We start from the raw sequence: 13,188 nt of genomic DNA on the forward strand, positions 1-13,188 counted from the left end.
GCCCCAAAGAGAGAGATGCAGCCCAAACAGGACACTGTAAGTTGCTCTTTCAACTGACTGTGAAGAATCGTACTTCAAAGGAAACAGAATACCTAAGGTCCTAAACCCCACAAGAGTGAAATTATTCAGCATACATCAACATACCTGCCTTTCCATAAATAACTGAATGAACTAGATGTGGCAACATGTAATGCAAAATTGGACTGACATCATAACCTGCAGATATTTCCTGAAGGGTTGTAACCAAATTGGGAATGTTACACAGATGAGTAAATGGTCTGCACAAGAAAACAAAAGCAATAATAAAACAGGTGTCTTTTCTTAAAAGTTACTTACAGTTGAGAATTCTTTACTCAATTTCAACAGAGCACAAATGAGCAAATTTAATAAGGTGCAAATTTTGTTTTATAAATATGACAGATCATAATTTCTTAAGACTGGAAGAAGAGAGATGGGTTACAACAGGGACTTGTATCCCATCTGGAGATGAGTTCCCATTCTCTGATATACCTATGAAAGATATAAGGCCTGATCAACAACACAATCAGGATTTTCAAGTCACTAATTCAGTAAGATTAGGTGACTATCACACTCTGGGCCAGAATCTTTCCAAAGTCTTTTCAGCTGTGAGCTCATGGAAGCTGGTCCTGTCTGAAGGGCCAAGAAACCCACCTATTCTTGTCTTGCAAGGAAGCACTCGCTCAAGCTAAGCAGCTGTTCTCTCAAGCAGCTTTAGACATGGTCTCTCTCTTCTGAGAGCTCCACCTCTCAGCTGGCCCCTGCCTCTATAGCAACTTCTCTAACCTCTGGTTTACTGCATCTTCTTTGTTGGGACCTCCTGGTATACAGGCAGCACAGTCCTCATCCCTGGGGTCACCAAGGTGACCCCTCCCCCTTGGGTGAAGCTCTTAGAACTTCCAGCTATGCTTGGTTATACAGGTCCAGCCTTGTTATACACAGATTTTTTATACACGGATTTGACTCAACATGAATGGCCACTGCAAATGAGAAGGAATGTGCTGATCCCTGGAGAAGAGAAAAAATGCATCCCTTTAAAATCAGTTAAAAAAACTGAACAGTCCTTTAATAGCCTCCTTAATGTGAGGGGGGGGAGCAGCTGGCTGACAATCCATCAATCCTTCTCTCTCCAGGCGACCCCTCCCTTACCCCTGAGAAAGGTGATCACTTTGCATTGGTGAAGGGAGAGACTGAATGAAGCGCCTGTGTAAGCGCTTGGAGGAGGTATGATTGATGGATTGTCTTCTTAATGACTCTTATCTTACATCACAAAGGTCAGCAAGGCTGTTTTTAAATCACCAGAGCAAAGAAACTTTGTTTTTAAAATTGATTTGCTATAGTGCATTTTTTGCTATAGTGTGTTTTTTGCCATCCACATGAGTGCTTGGAAGGGAACCCTCTTGAATAATGAGGCTCAACCTGTACATGATTGTTTACTAATGTTGACCAATGACCTATTAAATGGCCTTCCTATGAGGGGAAGCACTACTAAGCCATCACCAGACAATTTCTCTGGTTAAAAGATATTCTGAATTAATTTCTTTTTGCAGCAACACAATAATCTAAGTGTATACAGGGGGCCCACATTATTCCTAGGTTTGCCTTCCACAGATTTGATCATCCACAGGTGCCGAACTGGGACCCCTAAATCCTCCAAGCCCAACTGGAGCTGTACTCCAGTCAGGTCCAGAGGCTTTCTGAAGCCTGCAGAGGCCCCACATGTCTGCTTACATCCTCTGTGGGTTTCAGAATGAAGCCTGGAGGCCTTTAAATACGACTGCCAGTTTTCAGCAAAAAGGCCTTCACACCTCATTCTGAAGTCCACAGAGGCCACATACAGAGGCTTCAGAAAGACTACCGCTCGAGGCTCTAAAGCCTTTAGAGGCTTGGGGTCAGCTGGAAAACTGCAGATTCAAACATCTGCGGTTTTCGTTATCCATGGGAGTTCCTGGAATCGAACCCCTGCAGATAATGAGAGCCAACTGTATTCACAATAAGCTGAATCTGAAAATGAAACTTTAGAGCTAGAAGATTAAAGTGGAAGAAATTTGAATAAAAAAGACATGCATCAAAATCTTAGTTCCTTATTACTTAAAATAGCTTAAAAAAACTTGGCTCATCCACTTATCTTAAAATCAGTAGATGAATCTACTTTTCAGCGTAACTCCAAACTCCATCATTATGGCAACAAATAGGTTAGTGAACTGATTAATGTTACAGCATTTTTCATGGACAAATATCAAAACTTTAATATAAGCTTGTAAAACTGAATAAAAGATACTCTGGCAAATGCAACTTATTTAAAACGTGTTTCAATGAATGATGGTTACAGAGGCAAACTGGCCCTACTAATCAATAGATGCATACTTACTTTTTCCCAAGTGCCTCTCTCTTTTGACTCTGCAGCAGGATGATCAGGCAGCCTAGTCCCTCTTTGATAAGGCTGGGTGTTTTGGTCACAGTTTTGCAGATTTGTAACATCAAGGAATTTGTCAAAGATGTTTCCATTGTCGTCTTCACAGCTAATTGGCAGATTATCATGTAGGTTGCTGCTCTGTAATCCACCAATGAGGATTTCAAACCCTATGATAAAGAATTAAAAATGCATTTGACAATTTAAGTACAAAGAAACACAACAGGTCTTGACAAGCAGTATTACATAAAAACTTTGGAAGATACAGAGCCACCCAAAAAAAAAAAATTAAATGTTTCCCCTGATTCAGAACTCCATGTGTGCTCCAATGACCACATGGATTCTAATGTGAGCAGGCATCCCTTTAAGGAGAGAGAGAGAGAGAGAGAGAGCAGATCTGCAAGCGCATCCCTTTGAACATGTGGAGTTGCCCTTTCTATTACTGTGTAAGGGGAAGCCTTTGGAGACAGGAGAGTTCCTGCATCTACAAGATGCAGTAGATGTTTGAATCAGAGCATTTACTCTAAATACACTTTCACTTGTAGAGTGAAATAAACAGCCACATTTTCCCCACAAACCAACAGTCAACACAAGGCTTGTGCCAAAGGCAAACAATCTCTATTTCCATTTCACTGAGCACAAAATGCTTCCTCAAAAGCCAACTGTAATTCAAAGAGAAAAACAATTTCATACTGAGGAAAACTGAATCACCAGGTACCTTTTGGATATAAGGAAGGAGCTTGGAGACTATAGTATCTGTCATCCGTTCTGCAGCCATGAGAGCAGACACAATGGTGGAAGCATAAAAAGTAAACAGGACTCTCATCTGTGGTAAGCTCCCAGGATGCAGTGAAAATGCCTTGAGAGAACAACATGGTATTTATAACAAGAATACAAAGCAATAGAAAAACCCTGTATCACAGCATTCCTCTAACAAGGTGCAGTTTGCTTTAAAAGCTCTGGGGCAGCTCACAAACTTACCAAGAGAGAATGCATGAAGCATGAAACGCACCCAGAAGGTGATATGCAACACTTGCTTGTCATTATGAGACAGCCTCTGCCCTGCTTTTTTTGCAGGGGTAGCATTGCGTAAAATGGACAAAGGAATATATCCATGTGGTGTTAGCTGGTATATACAATAGGAAAGGAAGCACCTGTACTATTCCTTTTTCACAGGCCTGTGATCCCCCACAGAGGTGAGCACATGAGCCAACCCCCCAAGATTCAGTTTGTATGTCACAATATTCTAATATAATGAGGGCCAGTGTCTTGTAGTGATTAGAATGTTGAACTTGAGCCAGGAAGCCTTAAACTCCAGAAGCTTTGAGCCAGTCACTATCTCTCAGCCTAACCTTCTTCATAGCAGTGTTGTGAGAATAAAACAAAGCAGAGGGAGCACTGGAGGAAGGGCGGTATATCAACTGGAAAAAAATAAAGCAGCAATCTTACACACACTCACAGTAAGTAAACATAGGAGGACTTACTTCTGAGTGTGTACAAGACTGCACTGTAAGTTTTCCTTTTTCCACTAATTAATGCTACATTACTATTTAAATGATATTCATTAGAAAAACATTGTCTATAAGAATAAAATAACCACTGCAGGACTGGGTGAATAAGGTCACCACCAATTTTTATAATACGTTAGTGTAACATTTAGTATCCACACCAGACATGCCTGGTTCAAGAGGGCTCCACTGCAATAATTTTGGTTTGGTACAGTCAGGTTCCAATGTTCGTTTCCTTTTAGTTCTTCAGTTGATTATATACTTTATTTACTTGAATGAGTGGAGAGATTATTTCACTGACATTACAGTGGAACAGGACACCAACCTTTACGGATCTTGTTACTAGACTGCATATGAAATCCATGAATCCCAGGTCTTTGTAGCAGTGTGTAATCAAAGTTCCCCGTGCAAGAGGGACTCCTGGTTTCTATTATGGAAGCCAAAAAGAAAAACTTTAGGAAAAAAATGCAACTAACTGAAACAGTTTACTTCAAAACATACATTCTAAGAACTGTGAATGGAAGGAGAAAGCATATCTGTGCCTCAAGCCCCGCAATGGGGCTTCTCAAGTCTGCACCAACTATTTTGCTGGCTCGAGAGACTCTATGTTGGGCCTTCCAACCCAACGCGGAGTTCATTATATGGTGAAGCACAGCTCTGTCAGTTCCACCCCCTCCCTCCCCGGTTCCTCCCCCAACCCACCCTAGTTCCGCCCCCACGCCCCCCCAGAGGCTGCACTGCCACCTAGCAGACTCACTTACCCCTGGTGGCGGCACATCCTCTTCCTGCCTGCCGGCACTCACCCAATGCCTGTGCTTCCTGCTCAGCAGGTGCCGTAAACATGCTTTACGGCAAGTTTATGGCACCCAGTGCCTGCGCTATGGTTCAGTGCCAGTGCTGACTGCGCTTAGGATTGGGTCTAAGTCTCCTAAGTGGAGTCTTAAGCACAAGTATATATTGACAAGATTGTGCCTAACTGCTGCACCATAACCATATGCCCTGGACTTAGGAGTAGAGTTTTTCATACATTTACTTTTTACTACTTCACCTGAATTGGATGTAACCAATGCCACTTGTGAGTTGGATCCTTAATTTTTAGAAGCTGAATAACTCGCACAAACAGTTTAGTCTCATGATAGGGCAATACACAGCCAACCAAACTGTCCGGGTTGTAAAGGTGAATATGAAACCTAGCAAGACAAAACAAAAATCAACCCACACATATCTATATGATTAAACAGAGTTAATTAGAGTTTGTTAGGGCTTGCAGCACTTGAACTGTCAAGTTCCAGATTGTTCCAGAAAAGCATAAACCCCACCCCCTCACTGTATAGTGTATGTATATGCAGCTGGAACACACTACACCCTCCCCCTAGCATTGTCCCAAAATGTTGCTTTCCTGCAGTTGAGAAGTCAATCTGTTGTTAACAGTTCAGGAAGTGCAAATAGTTTATCAATTCAGAGTTGCTCATGATAAACAATGTTTCATTTAGGCTGCAATCTTATATGCACTTTCCTGGGAGTAAGCCTCATTCAACATAATGGGACTTACTTCTGAATAAGCATGCATAGGATTGTGATGTTAAAGAAGAACAAATTGTTTACCTGTGAATCAGCCACTCAAGACATTTCTGGGCTGGTTTAAGCATGAAATAAGGGGACAAATGAATCAGGAACAAAGAAATATTTTCATCCAGTTGCTGGTTTACTGCTTTAGTTTGGACACTGCGCTCCAAACCTTTGGACACTTGACTGAAAAGAGTTGCCTGAAATGTCTCAAAGGATGGATCAATCCCAATTAGCTCTTCTAGACCAGTGCACCCTATGAAAAATGAGAAAAATAATTCATGCAATTATCTTTTAGAGTCCAGTTCTGACAGTTGCAAACCATCCTCTGCAGAATGGCACTAGAGATGAAGCCACATTCACATAAATAACATCTGACCCAGCACTTCCACAGGTACAGCCTCTGATTCGCATGGTCACCCTCACAAGCGAAAAACTGCATTTGAATGCAAAAAGGTGGAGCCCAGAACTGCCTGAGCGACTCAGTCTGGAGCAATGAACTAACATTTGTACTGGCTCATGGTATATACTTCTAACCAATTTTCCAGCACTAGCATAGCAGTGCCTATTGGACTTGGACTGCATCCTGCAGTTGAGTGATACTCACGGAAGACTCCTTAAAGTAAGGAAATGTTTGTTCCCTTACGTTAGAGCTGCATTGCCTTTATGTTGGTGCTGGAAAGTAGGTTAGGATTGCACCCTAAGACTGTTATATTTATATTCTGCTTCTCAGCCAAGACAGCCAACCACTTCAGGCACTTCTTTAGTTTCAGAAGTACCTGGAATCAAACAAAACTACTCACTGTTCGGAACTGCTCCAAACCTCAGTCCAATGTCAGAAGATGAGTCCTCATGCTTCCCCCCAAGTTGGGGGGGGGGGGAACATTCAGTGGCAACCACAAATTTTGGTCAACTACCAATTCCAGCAAAAATTTTTGACCCTTGATTTTTCAAGAGCCATGCTTACCTATTGCAAAAAAGGTCTCCCTGTCAATATTGGCAGCTTCTTTGCAATCAAACAGCAGGGATGCCGCTTCACTTCTAGACAAGAGACTAGGATCATTCTGAGGAAGTGCGAGGCGTTTCAGCTGGTGTGCAAGAGATGTCATTTTTACACTGCTGTGGAAAAAAAATTGGTTGTGGGCTTTTGCAGATTACGCAAGTATTTGATAAACCAAAACAGATCTAGTGATGCGAACTTGCCAGAAAATTCTGAACTGAAAAGTTTTCCAATGTCCTAACTAGGGATGCCCAAACCCTGCCCTAGGGGCCATTTGCAGCCCTCAAGGACTCCCAATCTGGCCCACAAGGAGCCCCCAGTCTCCAATGAGCCTCTGGCCCTCCAGAGGCTTGTTGGAGCTTGTGCTGGCCCGACGCAACTGCTCTCAGCATGAGGGCAACTGTTCAACCTCTCGCGTAAGTTATGGGATGAGAGCTCCCTCCACTGCTTGCTGTTTCTCGTCTGTGATGCAGCTGCAGCAGCAGCGATGGAAAGGCCGGCCTTGCTTAGTGCAAGGCCTTTTATAGGCCTTGAACTATTACAAGACCTTCATTCATTCATAAAAGTTCCATTCTGTAATATATTCATCTATGTAAATTTATTCAAATTTGAAATGCAAATTAGTTTTTTTTTCCTGGTCTCCAACATACTGTCAGAGAGATGATGTGGCCCTCCTGCCAAAAAGTTTGGACACCCCTGTCCTAACTGGACTTGGACCCGATGTTGCATATTTATTTGATTTACACCACATAAACAAAACAAAATTTATGAATTAATTTTATAAATATCTCAGAACTTTTTCCAAGAGCCAGATGTCTTTGAGCTTAAACAACTGATTAGGGGGAAAGGAAGTAAAACCCATTTAATGTGCTTTGGATGTGAGTTTCAAATGACTCCACAGTTTAACTGAGAGATACTCACAAGACATAATTCAGCAGTATATATTTCCTTTATGATGTTTAAATTTCAAGGGGAAAAAAGGGATAGAAAATATTAATACGTTAGCTTTATAATGTCCAAAGACTTGTATGTGAGATATTTGCGAGCTCCAAAAGCCTTTTTTCAAATTCTGGTCATGCATTCAGACAAAACATGGAAGGGGGTGCAGGGTCTTGCTCTTCACATGCTTAGTGCAAGGGCTGTGGTTTAAAGATGGACTGTATGCTTCACATACAAAAACTGAAAAACTTGGGGCTTACTCTTGAGTAAACCTGTCCAAGACTCCCAGGTAAGTGTGGTGAGGGCTGCAGCCTCACAGCCCAGTCCTAGCCACGTCTACTCGGAAGTAAGTCCCATCAGAGTCAACGGGGCTACTCCCAGGTAAGTGTGGCGAGGGCTGCAGCCTCATCGGGCTGTGATTTGAACACAGCACTCAACTGCACTGGCGCGTGCGGCCGTTGGTGGAGACCAACCGGAAGGACGGCAGGACCAACCGCCACAAGCAAACCCCGCGCGCTGCAGACTCCTACCTCCAACGGTCACCCGATTTTCTCCTCCTTCTCCCCACGTGTGTCGGGGTCCAGATTTCACCTTTGACCCGGAAGCGCGCACATGCACGAGGGCGGGCGCTTCCGGCTTTGCCTCCAAGGCCACGGCGGCGGCAAGAGAAGAAGAGCCGCCCTGTGGGGCGAGCGGTGTTGTCGCCTTGTGCTCTGCCGCCCCCTGGAGGCCAGCCTGCGACGCAGCCGGCTGTCAGTGCCTGGAAAGGGAGAGCTAAGGAAAGCCTTCCAGGAAATCCCTGATCGTGGGGGTGAGAGGGTGGAGTGCAGTAGTTAATGGGTTGCAGAAGTGAACACAAAGTAAAATGCTACGAGCCCCAGGCCAGTGACTGACAGCCAACAATCCTGGGCACACTCGGAAGTCCCACTGAGTTCAATGGAACCTGCCCCCATGTGCATTGTGCAGGAGGGATGTGCAGTGGGTGGGAAGCAGGTGAGGCAGAGCCTCCCCACTGGAGGACTTTGAAAAGCACTGCCACTGCATCAGGGGAGGCAGAGCCTCCCCACCGGAGGCTGTGTGAGGCACCCAAGCACCCACACGCACTCACAGGTGTGCCACGGGAAATGGGGAAGAGGGTCATTGATTAGTAGGGCCATTGGGTGATGTGAGCCCCCCACTGGCAGCACACTGGGCCTTGTCAAGGAAACTTATGATGTATGTTGTGCATTTTTTGTCTTGTCAGTGTGCTGTGAGGTGAAAAAGGTTGAAAATCACTGCCCTGGGAGCAAATCCCATTGACGCTAATGAGACTTACTTCTGAGTAGACATTGTCCCCTTAATTGATTACTCCATTGATGAAATGTTCAGACATTTGCATTGGAATAAAAATCCTTCTGAGGCAAGAAACATACTTCCTTTTATGTTAGATGATGTGCTCTTGTTAGATGTTGTGCACAGGAAGCAGTGATGGCGTCTTGCCTGGATGCCTTTAAGAGGGGATTGGACAAATTTCTGGAGGAAAAGTTCATTACGGGTTACAAGTCATAGTAGGTATGTGCAAGCTCTTCATTTTAGATGCAGGCTGCCTCTGCCAGATGCAGGGGAGGGCACCAGGATGCAGATTGTGCCTGTTGTCTTGTGTGCTCCCTCAGGCATTTGATGGTTCACTTTGAGACACAGGAAGCTGGACTAGATGGGCCATTGGCCTGATCCAGCAGGGCTCTTCTTATGTAGCTGATCAGGCATTCCTTTCTTTGTGGGATTGGACAAGTTTCTGGAGGAAAAATCCATTACGGGTTACAAGCCATGATGTGTATGCGCAACCTCCTGATTTTAGAAATGGGCTATGTCAGAATGCCAGATGCAAGGGAGGGCACCAGAATGAGGTTATGTGGTGTGCTCCCTGGGGCATTTGGTGGGCCACTGTGAGATACAGGAAGCTGGACTAGATGGGCCTATGGCCTGATCCAGTGGGGCTGTTCTTATGAGAGAAAACAGAGAATGCAGAATGCAGAATCTTTTAAGGTGGTGCTGTCAAATTTCATAAGTACTTGTAAACAGATATATTTCTTTTAAAATCTGCCACATTAATCCATGGGTATTTTTAGTGGATTTTTTAAAAAAGTCACCTTGTCCTATAGCCTTATTAATCCAGCTCACCTTATTCAGTTAAATGTTTTTGAACTGATTTATCTCACCAGTTAATCGAGTAAACCTTGTAGCTCTAAGTAAAATGTTGGATTTATTTTGCAGGCTTGCCAGATGAAGCAGTCAGAAAGGGAAAACTTTGTAGTGTCTGTTCTTTGGATCAGTAAGGATCTTGTTGCTCCCCACACAAGGGGCAATATCCTTGCATGGAGGAGTTAGGAGGAAGCAGAACAGAACCTCATTCCTCTTGTCTCTGGGTTCACACCCAGGTACTTCTGCCTCCAGCCATTAGCTGCAATAACAGATCCATGAGTACATCACATATCCCCATCCAGCTCTCCTCCTCCAGGTGGCTAAGTTCCATGTATGTCCCTTCTTTGTGAATGGTGGAGGGAGGATTGGTCAGGAATAAGGGCATCCAGTATGCACCTGCCTCCCATTTTACATAAGAGCCTGACAGCCCAACCCTATTGCAAATTGGGTTGTTGCATGGAGGCATTTACAACAGGGGGACAAAGTTCCTCTGTCATGAAATGGTTGCCAATGAAGCATCAGACCCTGCCACGCCCACCAGAGACAGTAAGGCAGGGGGTGGGGGTTTGTTGGGGGAAGAGGGCAAAACTGGGCAGGAAGGGGTGAGGCTGCAGGAGGAGTGGATCCAGTGGTGGTGGTGCATATCATATCTCCACTTTTGGACACTTTCCTGTCCCCTTTGTCTCCTCAGACTTGCACTAACTACAGAGATGGCACAGGCCCAAGGAGACCAATTGCAGAGTAGGAGGCTTACAGAGGGGTAAGGGAAAATAATCCCCCTTTCTCCTCCTGTTCCCCCCTGCTGTATGCAGCATGCCTGTTATTGGCATTGCTGCACCAGTGGGGGAAGGATAGGACTGGGCTCTGATTGTGTTGGCACGTGCACCAGCACTCTCACCCACTGCAAGCAGGGAAGATCGGAAAACTAGTCTCGATTGTGCCTTATTCCTCCATGTGCAGGTCTTACTCCCACACAAGGAAGGACTGCACAGTGCTGTCAGGAAGAATGATTAAAATACACATTTCTTCAATGTGTCATCTGCCACAGGAAGGATGAGGATCACTGAACCCACATGCACAGATGTTGCCTTGTTGTTAATTGCTGGGATGATTTAGAGAGTAATTCACATGCCTCCCACTTGTCCTGACCTTGGGATCCCCTCATGAAGGAGATTGTACGCTGTGATCTGATCAGCAGTGCAGCCCATCAGTACTCTTTCTAACAACACTTTTATTTTAGGCACCCATTCCTGAATAAAACAGGGCTGCTGTCAAGTCCTTTTAAATATAATTGCATGCAAGAATACATGTACTGTACAGTTTTTCAAACAGGTCTGTGAGAGAGGAAAAATGACGTAATGTTTTATGTGTGCATGAAAGAATGTCCAGGTAAAGGGGACAGCAAGGGAGGATAGAAAAAAGTGACAGTCAGGAGAGCACAGATTTTTGGAGGTGAATGCAGTTGAGACACCAGAATGAAGGCAGTGTGGAAGGCAAGATCCAACAAGGCCATGGAAGTGGTATGGAGCAATAACTAGCTATCCAACAGCAGGCCTCAACCAGCATCAGGCAGTCCAGAGCTCTCTCCCAATTTTCAGTTCTTAATTTTTTAAAAAAACCTAAAACAGTCAAGACTTAGATCTGTTTGTTAGAGGTCCTCTGTGAGCTGGTCTTCAAGCAACAGCTCCCTAAAACTTTTGAACTCAGCAAAATCTATACTGTTGTTTTCTGAACAACGCTTAGCAGTTTCTCACAGAAAACCAGACAAAATAAAAGTGGACTCTGCCCTCATCCTTGGCACAGGGGATGTCACAAGGATATGATAAAGGTGGATTGTCCCTTCATGCCATATTAAATATCACTCCAGAAAGTCCCTCCACCTTCCAGAGCATCTTGAAGGGGGGCGGGAGTTACTTCTGAAAAATGTGGCATATCATGTATTGGTAGGGAGGAGTATGTGGCCTTTACCCCTGTGGAAAATCTTTCCTTGTGAAACCAGATTTGAGTGAGGAGGAGGCAGGGAAGCCACATGGTGGTTGAAGTAGTAGAGCGAGGGAACCATTTGAGCCATGAGAGGTAAAAAGGATATACCAGCCCCTGATTAGACACTCAAACTCAGGAAGAAACCCCAAGAGTGTATGCATCAGAGGTGAACACTCTGTGGCTGAGTGCATGGCTGCTCTCTTGAGTTGGTGCATCTTTTGAACTTAAAGGCCACCACTGCTGGTTCTTCCGTTGAAATCTACTAACAGGTTATCAGGTACTCAGTGGCACAACATCCCTTGGGGTAGACTGATGTCAAGTCTGTGGTTGGTACTAACTTCAAGTACGCCAGTTGCAATAAATGCCAATCTGATGGAGTCAGCTATGATCCAGCTGCTTACTTTGCACTACTGGTTATGTCGAAAGCATTGTTTCAAAGCATCTTTGAAAATATTTGTTTGTTTACCATCTCTCTCAAAGACTCATAGACTTGAGTCACGTAGAATCAAGGCAGTTTACATAGGCAGGCTGATCATAACCCCCCCTTTTTAAAAAATGAGATTTTTACAAGTATTCTATGAGAGAAATTCATAGGATCCTCTATGTTCCCCTTCATGGTGCAATCGTCATCCTGCCTGCACAACTCTTGAGCTTTCCAAGCTTCCAAAACTTCCGTGATAGCATAGTGGTTTACAAAGGGAATATTTTAGTCACACATACCTGAAAGGTTCATAGTACAGACAGTTACAGACTTCAGTTTTTTCCTGATTTGTTATGCAGGAAATGATAATATGCTAAAGGTAAAGTAGAACCCCTTGTTTTACATTTGCTGCTGCAAACACGACTGTCTGACAGATTGTAATAAGTTATTCTATACCTAAACGCCTGCTCTTCCTTCTCATCCCTCTTCCCTCCCCTCACATTCTCATTGCTGAACCATTTTTAAAATCCTGGATCTGTCTCACCATTTTTTCCAATCGTATGCCAGCACTATTTGTAGTTTTCCACCTGTCACTGTTTGTATTACGTTGTAAGTCTGTATGTGTTCCTGCAGTTCTAGTGCACGAACAGACCAGGAGGTTGATTGATTCAAAGACCACTTCTGGTACAGTCTTTTTGAATTTAGTAAGACTTTGGGGGTATCAATCCTCTGTAATTCCCTTACATGTGACTCATATACTGAAATCACTATGTAAATTTCATAGTGTCCTGTGTATAAATTAACATCTCAAAACATCTAACTCCTGGGTTCCAATCTAATTTTCTTTCAGTGTTGTTGTTCATCATCTTTGTTCTATTCTTATGTAATATAAGAAAAGGTATCTGGTTAGTTTCTTTCTTTGCTTCTCCCTATTTTTTTTCTTTTGCCATATCTTTCTTTTAGATAATAAACCATACTAGCAGGGATCTTTAGAGATGTGTTTTATTCTTTGTATGATGTCGATTATAATTTTAAGCTTAGACGAAACGGTCATGCCTCTTGCCTGCATTTTTGGATAGTGAAGCTGCATGAATGTGCCCTCGTGTGGTCAGACGGCAATTTACCACAACCTGGAAAAACTGCTGTCCAGCATGGAGGT

The 13,188-nt window shown here is 43.8% G+C and overlaps 1 protein-coding gene across 1 annotated transcript in view; it reads right to left on the reverse strand.

The window, feature by feature from the left end:
• Nucleotides 1–8,023, reverse strand: part of HEATR1 (HEAT repeat containing 1) — a 45,322-nt gene extending 37,299 nt beyond the window's left edge. Inside the window, exons 1-8 of the mRNA XM_066611462.1 lie at nucleotides 7,975–8,023; nucleotides 6,473–6,624; nucleotides 5,545–5,761; nucleotides 4,988–5,129; nucleotides 4,265–4,366; nucleotides 3,150–3,290; nucleotides 2,390–2,601; nucleotides 145–278 (exon numbers count right to left, since the gene is read on the reverse strand). Coding sequence (XP_066467559.1) covers nucleotides 145–278; nucleotides 2,390–2,601; nucleotides 3,150–3,290; nucleotides 4,265–4,366; nucleotides 4,988–5,129; nucleotides 5,545–5,761; nucleotides 6,473–6,614 — 1,090 coding nt within the window. The 5' untranslated portion in view covers nucleotides 6,615–6,624; nucleotides 7,975–8,023. The remainder of the gene's footprint in view (nucleotides 1–144; nucleotides 279–2,389; nucleotides 2,602–3,149; nucleotides 3,291–4,264; nucleotides 4,367–4,987; nucleotides 5,130–5,544; nucleotides 5,762–6,472; nucleotides 6,625–7,974) is intronic.
• Nucleotides 8,024–13,188: the final 5,165 nt, after the last annotated feature.

This window comes from Tiliqua scincoides, chromosome 1 (genome assembly GCF_035046505.1).
Source record: "Tiliqua scincoides isolate rTilSci1 chromosome 1, rTilSci1.hap2, whole genome shotgun sequence".
Lineage (NCBI taxonomy): Eukaryota > Metazoa > Chordata > Lepidosauria > Squamata > Scincidae > Tiliqua > Tiliqua scincoides.